The 14820-nt window shown below is 46.4% G+C and overlaps 1 protein-coding gene across 1 annotated transcript in view; it reads left to right on the forward strand.

Annotated features, from left to right (window-relative positions):
• Positions 1-14820, forward strand: part of aass (aminoadipate-semialdehyde synthase) — a 151419-nt gene that overhangs the window by 92416 nt on the left and 44183 nt on the right. Inside the window, exons 14-16 of the mRNA XM_072484492.1 lie at positions 2991-3112; positions 8887-9016; positions 12293-12403. Of these exons, the coding sequence (XP_072340593.1) occupies positions 2991-3112; positions 8887-9016; positions 12293-12403 (363 nt within the window). The remainder of the gene's footprint in view (positions 1-2990; positions 3113-8886; positions 9017-12292; positions 12404-14820) is intronic.

The following is a 14820-nucleotide window of genomic DNA, read 5'->3' on the forward strand; positions in this document are numbered from 1 at the left end:
GTTCAGAGAGCCAAAGCTGTCAATCAAGAAATGTCTTCCCCGAGGAGCCGATGTTTCAGCACTCTTAATGGAAGTCTGGGCTCTCAGCCAAGCCTCATTATGTATTGTGTGGTGGAGGATGGCATAGCTTGGCATGGGGTTGAGCGGGGGGGGGCATGAGTAATACCATTTGAACCTGCCTTTCAAAAGGCTCCCTCACCCAGTCCTCCGAGGTATCGTGAATCAGAAATCCCGGAAAATGAGTTGGAAAGCTCAGAATTTGATCCTGGCCGCCATTTTCACCCCTCTTCAACTGAAAATGAAAATCCAGCCCATAGTGTCTGAAAGAGATGATGGTAGGTATATGTTCTAGAAGGACAAGAGCAGCAGATCCCTGGGGACCCCACCACCTGGAAGTTCCCCTCCAAGTAACTCACCAAACCAACTTGGAAATATACTTGCTGGGTCAAAATTCTGGAACTCCTTCCTGACCAGCACAGTGGGCGTACCTACACCTCAGGAACTGCAACGGTTGAAGAAGGTAACTCACCACCACCTTCTGAAGGACAACTAGGGATGGGCAATAAATGCTGGCCTTACCAGCGACGCCCACATCTTGTAAATTAATAAAATAAATAAATAAGCTGCTGGATAGTCGGAGGTTGGCAGCTCTCCAGTCCCAGTAGCACTTCCGGTAGTGGCCACTATTGCTGGCCTTCACCCGGAATCATTGCTGGAACCCTGGAGATAATGGAAATGGGTGGAATGGGCATCACAGAGAGGTTACTTGTGAGGTGGGTGGCTTTCTGGAGGCTGGGATGACTTGTTTGAGGCTTGGTTAATCACTGAGCCACCATTAAATTGTGATTATAAGGACTTATTAACAAGCTTACTGGCCTCCCCGTCATTAGTGTGCATGTTTCTCACGTAAGTCCCTTTCTTCTGCTCATGTAATGTGGGACAGGTTTACCATCACCAAGAGACAAACATGTCGGGCGAGACCTACCGATTGCATTGTGCCCAAAAGCAGCACTGTGCGGCCGGTATATGGCAGGAGATCTCACTTCCAGGACCTACCCAGCTCCCCAGGATCGTGAGATCCAACCCAATCTCTCGAGACTTCGCGATGTGAATTCCGTCCATTGTGGGCAGGATCACTTTCTGGCAAATCTGCATATTAGAGTGAATATGAGATCTAACTAAGGCATGGGATCTAACTGCCTCGTGTTGGAGATCTCGGGTGAGCGTCATTCAGTGTTGGTCTCCACAAACAGGGCCCAGATAAATGACACTTGTGAGGGGCTCCCAGGGGGCTGGAGGTCCCCAGGTGCTTGCCCTCTGGGCAGGGTAGCACCCTGGCACTGACTCCGGCACTGCCACCTGGCTGCCAGCTTGGCACTGTCAAGATGCCCAGCTGGCACTGTCAAGCTGGCATTTTACACACAGCGGGGATCGGGCCAGAGGTCTTGTGTGGGTGTGGGGATGTGCGTGAGGGATGGGGGTGGGGGAGGGATGGGGGACTCCCTTATACATGAGTTGGGGCTTGAGGGGTTGCATTGGGGGTTGAAGAGATCAGGACGCCATTTAAAAATGGTGTTCCAGTCTCTCCCTGCACTGAGGAGTTCCGGTGAGTGGAGCTCCGCAGTGCAGGGAATGGGGTTAAGTGCGGCTTTGGCTGCTGAGGTCGCCTGGATGGGCGTTAAATAGTGGGGTTAGAAGCACCCGGCTCGACGTGCGCACTGTGGGACTCTGTCCCCCAATAGCTTAGATTGCGCCTGCATATATTGTTACTATGTGTGATATCCCAGGCCTATCTGCTCCATCCATGGACTCGCCCAAATAACGAAAAAAAATAAGGAAAGCCCTCAGTAATTCCTGTCCAAATGTTACCATTCAACTCATTCACACAAAGCACAATGCTTTCTGGCAGTGAAGATGTAATTGTTGATTGTCCTTCTGAACCAGATTTGTAATCCTTTGCGCCGTGGTGTTAATTCATCTCCTGATTTCACTTTTAACATCTTGATCTTGTGTGAGCAGAAGGAGACTTATTTCTTCCACAAAGAGGTTTCTTGACCTCTTAATTCCATTGCTCTTTGAATGCTTAACACTGTTTTATTACAGGTTTGTTGTGTCAGCTGAAATAGTACATGGTTCACTGATAGGTTAATGAATTGCTTAGCAGCTTTTGAAACTATAAACTTTAACAGTGAAACAAAGGTATTTTAATACCTATAAAAGGATGGTATAGATGTTAATATTCTAAGATTCTGAAACTCGCCTCCAACGTGACCAGTTGTGAGTTGTCGGATCCGGGCAGCAGGAAGAGTAACTGACAGCCTGCTGCTGGAGGTGGGTTAGCAATTTACCATTGTAATGGGGGTCCAGAGGTGTAGCCCTGGCCAACTAGGTTTCCTGGGACTGAGAAACCAGTCAGCTGAAGGGAAGTGAGGTCTGCCTCCGGGGGAAGGTAAGTGTTTTGCAGCAATGCTGGTGGGCCAGGAGGAGCAGGATTTCCAGTCCCCTGAAGCTACAAACCGCAAACTCCCCCATCACAACCCTATGAGCCCCATCCTTGTACAAAGACCACCAGGATTGACCTCCAGTCCCTCACCACCATTTGGATAGAGATCGACCAACATGCTCCTGCTCCAGAGTGCTCACCACCAGACTGAAAGCTAAGCCTGTCAATCAGGCTGACTTACATCTGGGAATCTCAAGTACTTTGTGTAGTTGCATACAGCACTGGCAGTTCACCTGCATAACTTGCTCTGTTAATATCCAGGATATGGACTGTAATATGCCTATGTAAAGAACAAAGAAAAGAACAGCACAGGAACAGGCCCTTTGGCCCTCCAATATAATTTTAGGAATTTTGTTTTAGTTAACTTTTGAAATTAAATTTGAATAACTGGAGCTATTTTCTTGCATGCATTTTGCCTCTAATGGAATTGTAGAATTGTGTCATTTGGCAGACTGCCTTCATCTAAAATTCTGAATGGTATTTTTAGGGAGTCTGCTCAAATTAGGAGCATGAGTGCAAAAGGCCGCGTGTTGTTACTTGGATCTGGTTATGTTTCGGGACCAGTCTTGAACTACATCACCAGGGACACTGACATTGAGGTGACTGTCGGTAAGTAACCATTTATACCTTAAAGATCACTTTTATTGAGTTTTTATTTTAGTCATCATGTTGGTCTAGCAAACTGTGACATTGAGAATCAGTTCAAAAATATTCCTTCTGATTGATGCTTCTGTTGAGATTGTAAATGGGTGCAAAAAGATTGGGGCAGAGAGAGTAATTTTGAGACCGTTTACAGATTAGCGTTTACAATTTCCAATTCATTTAAAAACAATTCCAATTCAGGGGCAATTTAGCGAGGCCAATCCACTACCCTGCACAGCTTTGAGTTGTGGGGGTGAGACCCACGCAAACACAGTCAGTTAACCGGGCCGGGATCGAACCCGGGTCCTCGGTACCGTGAGGCAACAGTGCTAACCACTGCACCACCCTGCCACCCCAATGAATGTGAAATAAAAAAATACTGGTGAACTCTCGGGTAAACTGAAACAGCAATTGAAAATTCTGGAAATTCACAGCAAGTCATTCATTACCTGAAATACAATGAAACAGTTTGACTGTTTTGCGTGTGATTGTTCGACAGCATGTGACTGCATTTAGCAACTCTGTGGAATGATTCCTGATGTGTTCACCTGACTTTTGTCACAGACAAAATTTGTGTTCTCTTACTCCCCATGAGTAATGTATTTTTTATGTGAGATGTGTTTATTTTTCCCCTCAGAATGGTTGTCCCAATTTATATAACCCCAATACTTTCAGTGTATTGCTGTTATTATCTTGGTTGTTTAGTTGAGTGCAGCTGGTTCCATGGCTTTCTTATTTTCCGTCTCAGAAAGTTTCTGTTGTTATTTAAAAAGCAGGTAACAAACATGGCTGTCTCATCCATGTGCCTGGCTGTAAGTCCAGTCTTTTCCAAATAAGGTGGTGTGTTAGGCTGATCAACATGTGGCTTTTCACACCTGGCGAGTTTGAGGCAGCCAAGGTCTCTGTGTTTGGATAAAGGGTCAACACAATACAAAGAAAGGTTGATTCATCTAACATCCTTTCAGTTTTGAGGTCCCTTTTGTCCCTGATGAAATATGGGGATCGATTGTCTGCAAATCCCAATCTCCATCCTTATAGAATGAGATGTATGGATTTCAGATCCATTGATAATAAGGTATTGGCCGCAGACGCCACTGCCTACAGTTCCAAAAGTCACATGATATGCTGCAGCCATCTTAACAGATCTTCATGCCGGTACTGGGCACGACACCTCACTTTCTTGGATTAACTGGAAATGGTGGGTGCTATTGCATAAATATTCTCACCGATACTTCCTTTACACAATTCTGTTTGCACCCTAATTATATCCTGTATTTTAAAATTCAAAAATAAAGAAGTATAGAAGAAAATTGCTCCTATCAATCTATCAAACGCAATCCAGGAGCAACAGGGCAGTCATGAAACTTTGAAAAACTCCTTCATTGAACACTCCCTGTTGGAGCTGGTAAATGGTTCAATTAAACTATTATAGTCATGCTGAAACTACTTAAAGAGCAAGGAGTTTGACATAGTGCTTGAAGGGAGAAATCTAAAAGAGCTGCCAACTTGATAGATGTAGGGAAGACTGACCACTGTGATGAGAGGAAAAGTTGTTCACGGTAAGCTGGGTATATCTGCCAATGGCAAGGGTAAAATGACAGAAGATCCCGGGGCGGCACAGTGGTTAGCCTCACAGCTCCAGGGTCACAGGTTCAATTCCAGCCTGGGGTGACTGTGTGGAGTTTGCACTTTCCCTCTGTGGCTGTGTGGGTTTCCTCTGGGTGCTCCGGTTTCCTCTCACAGTCCAAAGATGTGGAGGTGAGGTGGATTGGCCATGTTAAATTGGCCTTAGTGTTCAAAAGGATAGGTGGGGCTACTGAGTTATGGGGATACAGTCGAGACCTGGGCTTAATTTGGGTGCGTTTTCCAAGGACCAGTACAGACTCGATGAGCCGAATGGCCCCCTTCTGCACTGTAAATTCTATGATTCTATGATCCTTGGGAAGTAATTGAAAAATAACGAAACATTATAGAGAACTAAATCCTACCCCTCGGAGCCAAGAAACTTGCCAAAAAACAGCTAAGGCTAGCTCAACAGGTAAGGGACAACATAAAACTAAAGGAATAAATACAGAAATCAGCACTGAACCTGGGGAATGGTAAAAATAAAGAACATCAAAGATTGTAAGAGTTAAAAAATGGGGGCACCAAAAGGAATATCAACATAAACACACCTGACATTTACAATTAGATTAGCAAAAAGAGGGTGATCGGGATAAATGTGGATTGCTTGATAATGTCTAACGGTAATATTGTCAGTGAAAGTTAAGAAATGGTTGACACATTGACTAATTACTATCAGTGTTTACAGTACAGGAAGAAGTAAGCATGCTGGAAATCCCACGGAAACGTACTGAATCAGGGTCTCACCAAATTAACAAAAGCAAAATAATTGCTTGGTAGTACAGCACTTAAATATTGCTCATAAATGAGACATGCTGTCAAAGCTTTTCATCTTGCACTCATCAGGATAGCTTGGAAGAATTTACCAACCATAACAAGGGAACAACATGTTATACTGTATGAAAAGAGAGTGTTTGGTTGGAAAGTAGACTCAGATTGCTGAAGATGTTGCTGTGGAGAATACAGCATGGAACAGTTAACTACCCAGCTTTGTTCAAATTCAAACTGGGCAGGTTGACTCTGATTGGTCAAGGCATTGTCATGGGGCATAACCAGGGAGTGATTGTCCCCTAAGCTTTTGTTTAATTGAAAAAACGCACTGCATGGACATCTTCCTTCTGCCTGTGTGGTAGTCACCACTGTTTGTATAATACGTGTATTAGAGGTAATACGGTAAGGCTCCTCTACTACAGGTACGGGGGTAGATCCCTGCCTGCTGGCTGCACCCAGTAGGCGGAGTATAAATGTGTGTGCTCACCGAGCTGCTGCCATTTTGGTAGCAGCTGCAGGAGGCCACACATCGCTGCTTAATAAAGCCTCGATTACTCTCTACTCTCGTCTCGTCGTAATTGATAGTGCATCAATTTATTAAGCAGAGATATTACAGTGATGGAACTACGCATCAAGCCAGATCGCCTACAGCTGCACCCTCATTACGTGCATGGTGTTGACGTACATCCACCAGCGCCTCTTAGAAGGGGATACGCTCGACCTCACTAATGGTAGCCTCCCGGAATGTACAATCGTACGCTCCCGACCGCACGGCGCCCCCCCCATGGACATCGTGGGCCCCACCAGCAGCCGCCCACAGCCAACCCCAAGCCTGCGCCGCGTGGCAGCCAGCCAACCCCGGAATGCCCAACTGCTATTTCTGCGGGCAGACAAAGCACCCCCGGCAGCGCTGCCCGGCGCGGAGTGCAATCTGCAAGACTTGCGGGAAGAAGAGCCATTTTGCTGCGGTTTGCCAGGCCCGGTCGATCGTCGCTGAATCCAGGCCCATTGTTCCTGCACCCTCCAGGTGCTACCCGTGGGCGCCGCCATTTTCGTCCCCGTGGCCCACGTGTGGCCCGTGGGCACCGCCATCCTCCCCCCCCCCTCATCAGACCTCATGCGGCCCATGGGCGCTGCCATCTTTAACTCCGCCCGCCATGTGCGCCCCATGGGCGCCGCCATCTTCAGCGCATTTTGGACGGCGCCTCAGGACCCCTGCTCGTTGGGCACCTCATCTGGCCGCTCATCGCCCACCACCACCGCCGACCAGCCTGGGGCCCACCAACACCAGCTGCAGCTTGCCTCCATCACGCTCGACCAGTCCCGGCCGCACAACCTCGCAACCGCGACGACGACGGTGACAGTCGATGGCCACAAGACACCTTGCCTTCTCGACTCCGGGTGCATGGAGAGCTTTATCCACCCCTCTAAGGAAGTCCACCTCTGGGGTTTCGCTCCCAACATGGCTGGCAGCTCCAGGACCCGTCCTCTTCCGCAAGCACGTGCGGCTTCACAAGGCGGACACGTTGGTCGAAAGGGTAGAGCTGCTGCATGCGAACCCGCAGTACGCCTACGTGACACAGTCTCCCTCAGGGACCTGACACCAGCTGGCTCCCCCGCCCCGCCCCCCCCCCCCCCCCCCCTCCGATTGCCCCGGCGCCACCCATCCTCTCCCAAGCGCACCTCACTACAGCCCCCGCCCCAGAACGATCTGTCCTCCCATAGGTTCCACCCGGGGACGAAGATGAGGATTACACGCTCCCGGAGTCACAGGCGACCAAGCGGCGCCTGCATCACCACCGGGACTGCAGCGCTCACAACGGAGGATCAAGGCACCCGACTGGCTAAATTTGTAAACTTCCACCAAACTGCACACTTTAAAAATTCTCACATACCTGTAAATAGTTTTTCCACCCCCGCTGGATTCCTTTATTTAACAGGGAGTGAATGTGGTAATCACCACTGATTGTATAATACGTGTATTAGAAGTAATACGGTAAGGCTCCTGTACTACAGGTACGGGGGTAGATCCCTGCTCCGCCCAGTAGGCGGAGTATAAATGTGTGTGCTCACCGAGCTGCTGCCATTTCGGTAGCAGCTGCAGGAGGCCACACATCTCTGCTTAATAAAGCCTCAATTACTCTCTACTCTCGTCTCGTCGTAATTGATAGTGCATCAGCCTGCAAAACAAAACAATGGAACCAAAGAGCGATAAATCTCCAGGTTTCCACCCCATCAAGTAGATGAGAACAGAGAAAATAACCATCAGAAGCTTACAAGTGTCTATAATTAAGGAGGTTGACTGAACATCTTGAAAATTTTCAGCTGGTCAGAGAGAACCAGCGTTTGTAAAAGGTAGATCATGCCTGACCGATCTGGAATGGGCAATAAATGCAGGCCCAGCCAGATACATCCACAGCCCAATTCAAAGAGGTGACTGAAATGGTGGACAGGAGAATGTCTATGGATGTTTAATGTGAACTTCCAGAAGGCATTTAATTTAAAAAGTCCCTAATAAGAGGCTGTTAGCTTAAGTTGAGGCCCTTGGAATTGAAGGAAAATTTCTGACTTGAGTTCGGAAATTGGCTGAGTGGCAGGAGACTGAGAATATGGATAATGGACAAGGATGTTAATTGGCAGGATGTAACCAGTGGTGTCCTGTTGGGCCCTCAACTATTCAACATATTTTATAAATGACTTGGTTGATGGGGTAGAAAGCCATGTATTCAAATTTACCAACGGCATTAATATAGGTGGCACCTGTTTTAGTTGTTGATGGGACTTGGGTGTCACTGGCAAGGCCAGCATTTATTGCCCATCCCTAATTGCTCTTGAGAAGGCCGCTGCTGTCCATGTGGTGTCTGTACATCCACAGTGCTGTTAGGGAGTTCCACAATTTACTAGTTTAAATGTCACCGAATTGCTATAGGATCGTCAGTACGAGAGGGCCGCAACAGGGCCTCAGTTTAAGGTCTGACTGAAAAGATAGCACCTCTGACAGTGCAGCATTCCTTCAGCACTACACCAGCGTGTCAGTTTAAGATTTTGTGATCAAACCTCTGGAATGGGATTCATTGAATTGCAGCTGCCACACACACAGAAACAAGGACAGGCCATTCAGCTTCAACTCTGGCCAAAATGAAGAGTTTTAACATGTACAAGAACTTATATTTTAAGGGCCTCCTTTGTGCTCCATAATTTATAATTGGAAGACACGTAACTAAACAATACTTGACTGAGAATTCTCATGAGTACCAGATTGCATATTTTCACTTTAATGTAATGGCTTTAAATCAAATAGATAACTAAAGGTGAAACTGATGTTCATTTTGATATTTGTTCTGCAGCATCAGTACTGGAGGACCAGTTGGAAAAACTGATTTCCAACTACAACCACACCACTCCAGTAACACTGGACATAATGAAGGATGGAGACAAATTGTCCTCGCTGGTGAAATCCCATGACCTTGTGATCAGGTTAGATTATGTGGTGCTCCCCTCCTCCTTCATCTCCTTATTTTGGTTTCTCCCATTTTACTCGGGGTCGTCACAATGCTGATTGATCACCCTTTTGTTAGTCAGTCATTCCTCTTCCAATCCTGTTGTGTTTAAATCTCCCACCACCACATTTTTTCAGCTGGGCGTACGGCTTCTTCCTGGTGGTACCATGTCCAGCACTCAACTCACTTCATTGCCTCTCTCCCTTTCTCTCTCTCCCTGCGACGGATTACCAAGCCCAATTCAATCTCCATTATCTCATTATGCTCTTATAGAATTTACAGTGCAGAAGGAGGCCATTCGGCCCAGCGAGTCTGCACCGGCTCTTGGAAAGAGCACCCTACCCAAGGTCAACACCTCCACCCTATCCCCATAACCCAGTAACCCCACCCAACACTAAGGGCAATTTTGGACACTAAGAGCAATTTATCATGGCCAATCCACTTAACCTGCACATCTTTGGACTGTGGGAGGAAACCGGAGCACCCGGAGGAAACCCACGCACACACGGGGAGGATGCGCAGACTCCGCGCAGACAGTGACCCAAGCCAGAATCGAACCTGGGACCTTGGAGCTGTGAAGCAATTGTGCTATCCACAATGCTACCGTGCTGCCCCTGGCGTAGCATAAGCGGCTTCCTTGATGTGCACTCTGACAAAGGAAGGTTCAGACGTGGAGATAACTTCAACACGTTTATTGAACTATTTACAATTCTCCTACTCTGATTCGCCTCTACTGTTAATCCTTCTATAGCTACTCAGACTGACTAACCAGTCTGCTACAATCCACGTGGTGGGTGTGATATTGAATCAACCCTGTGTCTGTACCCACTGAGTGTCTCCACTGGAAAAAGGAAGATCATGTGTGCAGTGTCCTTATATATGGGTTGGTGTAATGCCCCCCTCTGTCACCTCTGTGTGTATCGTGAATGCCCATTGGTCGTGTCCTATCTTACTGACCTATTGGTTGACTGTCTGTGTTTCATGTCTCTGGTGTTCCCTCTAGCGTCTAGCTAGGTGTAGTGTATGTACATTAACCCTTTGTGTACTTACAGTGATGTATAGCACCACATCCATTTCAATCACTCCTCGGCTACTTTCTTTGACGTTCCCACAATCTTATTGAGACATATGGGATTCTCAAGGGGCTTGCCAGGGTAGATGCTGAGAGGTTATTTCCCCTTGTGGGAGAGTCTAGGACCAGAGTGCATAATCTCAGAGGAATGGATCGTCCATTTAAGACCGTGATGGGGAGGATTCTCTTCTCTCAGAGAGTAGTGAATCTGTGGAATTGTTTACCGCAGAGGCTGTAGAGATTGTGACACAAGTATGTTCACGGCTGTGGTGGATAGGTTTTTAATCAGTAAGAGAATCAAGGATTATGATTTAAGGCGGGAAAGTGGAGTTGAGGATTATCATTAGATCAATCTTGATCTAATTGGAGGACGAGAACACTTGGATGGGCCGAATGGCCTACTTCTGCTCCAATGTCTTATGGTCTTAATCTTCACTGAGCCGCTGGTGTGCTAGTTCCTGATTTTTGTCCTTTCTCATTACTCAGTACATCCAACTCAGCATCTACATCTCATTAGTATCCAGCCGTTGTTCCTTTTTTCTTGATGTTGTCCAATTTTCTGCACTATATAAGGAAGTTAAGAACTAGGAGCAGGAGTAGGCCATCTGGCCCCTCGAGCCTGCTCCGCCATTCAATGAGATCATGGCTGATCTTTTGTGGACTCAGCTCCACTTTCCGGCCCAAACACCATAACCCTTAATCCCTTTATTCTTCAAAAAACTATCTATCTTTATCTTAAAAACATTTAATGAAGGAGCCTCTACTGCTTCACTGGGCAAGGAATTCCATAGATTCACAACCCTTTGGGTGAAGAAGTTCCTCCTAAACTCAGTCCTAAATCTACTTCCCCTTATTTTGAGGCTATGTCCCCTAGTTCTGCTTTCACCCACCAGTGGAAACAACCTGCCCGCATCTATCCTATCGATTCCCTTCATAATTTTATATGTTTCTGTAAGATCCCCCCTCATCCTTCTAAATTCCAACAAGTACAGTCCCAGTCTACTCAACCTCTCCTCGTAATCCAACCCCTTCAGCTCTGGGATTAACCTAGTGAATCTCCACTGCACACCCTCCAGTGCCAGTACGTCCTTTCTCAAGTAAGGAGACCAAAACTCCTATATATTTTTCGCAATCTCACCAATGTCTTCATTCATATCTTAAATGTACTCAGCAAGGTGAAGTAATGTGCTCAACTTTGTCCTCTCAAGGATGGAGTTTTATTTTCTTTAGGAATTGGCTTAAGAAGACTTTTTGGTGCAGTATATTAGATTTTGTTGTTGCTGTGCAGCAATAGGAAGCTAGTTATATTGCAAGAGATTATGTTTCTGTCTGTCTTGGATGAGTTCCCGATCATATGGGGAGAGCTGAAAGGGGCGAGCACTGAATAGATGTAGAGTTCCTTCTTGGGAGAGGGAACCTCAATAGTATCTTCCAATAATGTTGACTTTGGAATGAAAGTGGTTGAGGACTACACGTGAGGATGATTTTGTCATATAGCTCCTGCTTAACTGAAAATTTTGTACATTATTGTCATTTGTCTTAGCCTGAATAATTACCGCAAGTTGTTCATTTTAAGGAAACACAGACTTGCTTTACCTGCCATAGGCCTCGACCTTCTTGTCACAGTTCTCCACACCTCCTATTCATCACCAGCCTGCACGGTGTGCCATCACCCCTCACTCTTTTGTCACCAGCCCACCCTGTCCATCACAGATTCCTAGCCCCACACTGCCTGTTATATTACGTGATAGTAATATCTTGTTACTTTTTTGCTTACTTCCAGAATGATCTGATGGTTGTAGTTCAGTAAAACTATCAGTCTTCAAATTAAGCAAATAACATTTATTGAATAACGAATATAAATATCTATAAGTTTGTTCACTCTTCTACAACTATAACGGATGATTAAATAAGTAAGAATAATTACATATAATGTTTAACCACACGTGACAACTAAGCTATATCTCTAACACTCTGCTCACTAGTCACTCCTGATACGAAGAGGCGGGAATCTCCTCCGAGTGTAGTTTATATACATAGATCTAGTACTGCCATCTAGTGGTTGTCCAGCACTGTCTTACAGATGTTAACCCCTTACATACCAGCAAATATACAGATCACTACGCTGCCCATTCGTCAGAGCTCCTGAAACAATCTTCCTGATTTTTCTCCCCCATTTAGTTTGCTACCTGGTGTTTTCCATCCTATAGTGATGAAGGAATGCATCGAACAAAAGGTGAACATGGTGACGGCCAGCTACCAGACTCCTGAAATGGAAGAAATGCACCAGAGGTTGGTATTGCCGCAACAGTTGGCTGCTGAATGTGGAATTTTAGCCTCCTGTGTCATTGAACTTTCAACTGAAAAATATTTAGTTCAATATTTAGCAACTGCATTGGCTCCACCTCAAAATACATTTAAAAGTTATATTTTTTATTTGTACCAGCCCCAAGTATTCAAAATCATGAGAGGTTTTGGGGGCAATTCAGAGGGCTGTTGCAGACTCGATGGGCCGAATGGCCTCCTTCTGCAGTGTAGGGATTCTATGATTCAAATTCGACAATGTGCAGCTCTGAATTTGTTAACGATTATCCAATTATCAGTGTACATGACAATCATTCATATTTCACTTGGGCGTCAGTGTTTTAGATTTCAGCGACCACTTGTGTCATTTGGCAAAGTAAATTGGGAAGAATAATTTGCCACTGGTCAATGTGGCAGGAAGTAGAGGTTGTAAATTTATCACCAAACAAACAAACAAAAGGTCAAAATTGCTGCTTGGAAAGGGGCATGGAGTTCGCACCAGAATCAATAATGGGCACAAATCCATGATAGATTTAAAAATGTAAGTGCATAAGTATTTGAAAAACAGAATGGAAAAACCAAAGGGCCAAGGGCAGAGATTTGAGTAGATGATGGGGTTTAATTAGCCTTCCAGGGATAGATGGGAGGAGTAGGCTGGGGAAGGTTGCAGGGGGAGGGTTGGGGTGAAGTGCCTGTCATCTCCCTGCTGCCAAAGCATTTTACCGACAGTGGGAAAATGGAGGATAGTCCCTCTCCCACAGAAACCCCACAGAACTGCTTAAGTGGCCAGGTAAGTGTATTTTACCAGAGGGCAGCATGGTGGCGCAGTAGTTAGCACTGCTGCCTCCTGGCGCCAAGGTCCCTGGTTCGATCCCGGCTCCGGATCACTGTCCGTGTGGAGTTTGCACCTTCTCCCCACGTCTGCGTGGGTCTCACCCGCACAACCCGAAGATGTGCAAAGATTGGTCACGCTAAACTGCCCCTTAATTGGAAAAATAAGAACTGGGCACTCTAACTTTATATTAAAAGAAAGTGCATTTTACCAGAGGTGCATGGGCATTCTGCCACGTAGTGAGAACGCTTGGTGAAACCTGGCAGCCTCACTGCAGGCTCAGGTGCGGGGAGCCCTCCTATTTGGACATGGTGGGCTCCCCGGTGTCAATGACTAGCCCAGTGACGCACTGCTCCTCCTCCTCTCCTGCCCTTCCCTATCCCTACTTGCTTCAGGCTGCCTGTCCGCCCTGCATGACGCTCCCGAAACCACTTACCTGATTTGGAGGACAGCTTGCTCCCTTGGCATACTCTTCTTTCAAGTTCAGTAGAGTAGTGACCGCTGTTCCTCTTGGTGCTGCTGAACTGCCAGCCGTCTGATTTGTCAGCAGCTAAAGGCACTAGAGCCCAGATGACAACCAATTAGTTGCTGGACAGTTGGAAAATATGGCCGGGGGCGTCACAAATAGCTGAGACAGTGTTGACCCTGGCTTTCGGGCCTATAGTCAGGACCCCTGCAATGGGGATAAAATTCCGGTCTAGATGAGCAACACCAGAGAACCCACACAAACACAAAAGGTTCCTTCTGTACTGATAAACTCTACCAAACCTCTCTATGTAGAACATGACGGAAAATTGGTGGTATAAGGAGGTGCTCATGATGAGCGACCCTGGAAAACCGGTGCAAACTGATGAATGTTTTTTTTAAAAAAACTGACAACTCAAAAACAGTCCCAAATATGACATGTAATTACTCTGAAAGTCCAGTAAGACACGCACTTGTCATAATTTAGCTGCAGGCATACATAGCCCTTCATTTCTTGTAGAGTGCAAGATTAAAATAATATGCAATCATTTTGCCATTTCTTGCAGAGAGGTTGTGGGTTATTGTGAATAGATATTGGTGTTCCTCCCTTCTCCAGTTCATTCTGGTGCTCCTTTCCCTCCTCTGCCATCTCATTCACTGTGGTAGGTTTGGCCTTCTGCTTGTCCACCTGCTCCGTTCCCCACTCGGTACAAACCCCTTCTGTTCTCTGGCATCCGCACCCAAGCACTGATCATTGTGGTGCCTGCACCATGAAGCTACCATCCCAGGGGATTGAACCTGCTGCAGGCAGTGGGCAGCATTCCCTGATGTTTTGCAATGATGGCAATAATTCCCACAACAGGAGTGCAATCAGTGATGGGCAAGAACTAGAAGCAGCTCTGGTCTTCCTCCCCAAATGACAGCAAGTGGTCACTGAATCTGACCCTGATGCCCAAGTGAAATATGAATGATTGTCATGGGCACTAATAATCGGGCAATCGTTAGCAAATTCATTGCGCCACATGACTTTGAGTCATAGAATCCCTACAGTGCAGAAGGAGGCTATTTGGCCCATCAGGTCTGCATCGACCCTTTGAAAGAGCATCCC

The sequence above is a fragment of the Scyliorhinus torazame genome, chromosome 19 (assembly GCF_047496885.1).
Source record: "Scyliorhinus torazame isolate Kashiwa2021f chromosome 19, sScyTor2.1, whole genome shotgun sequence".
Lineage (NCBI taxonomy): Eukaryota > Metazoa > Chordata > Chondrichthyes > Carcharhiniformes > Scyliorhinidae > Scyliorhinus > Scyliorhinus torazame.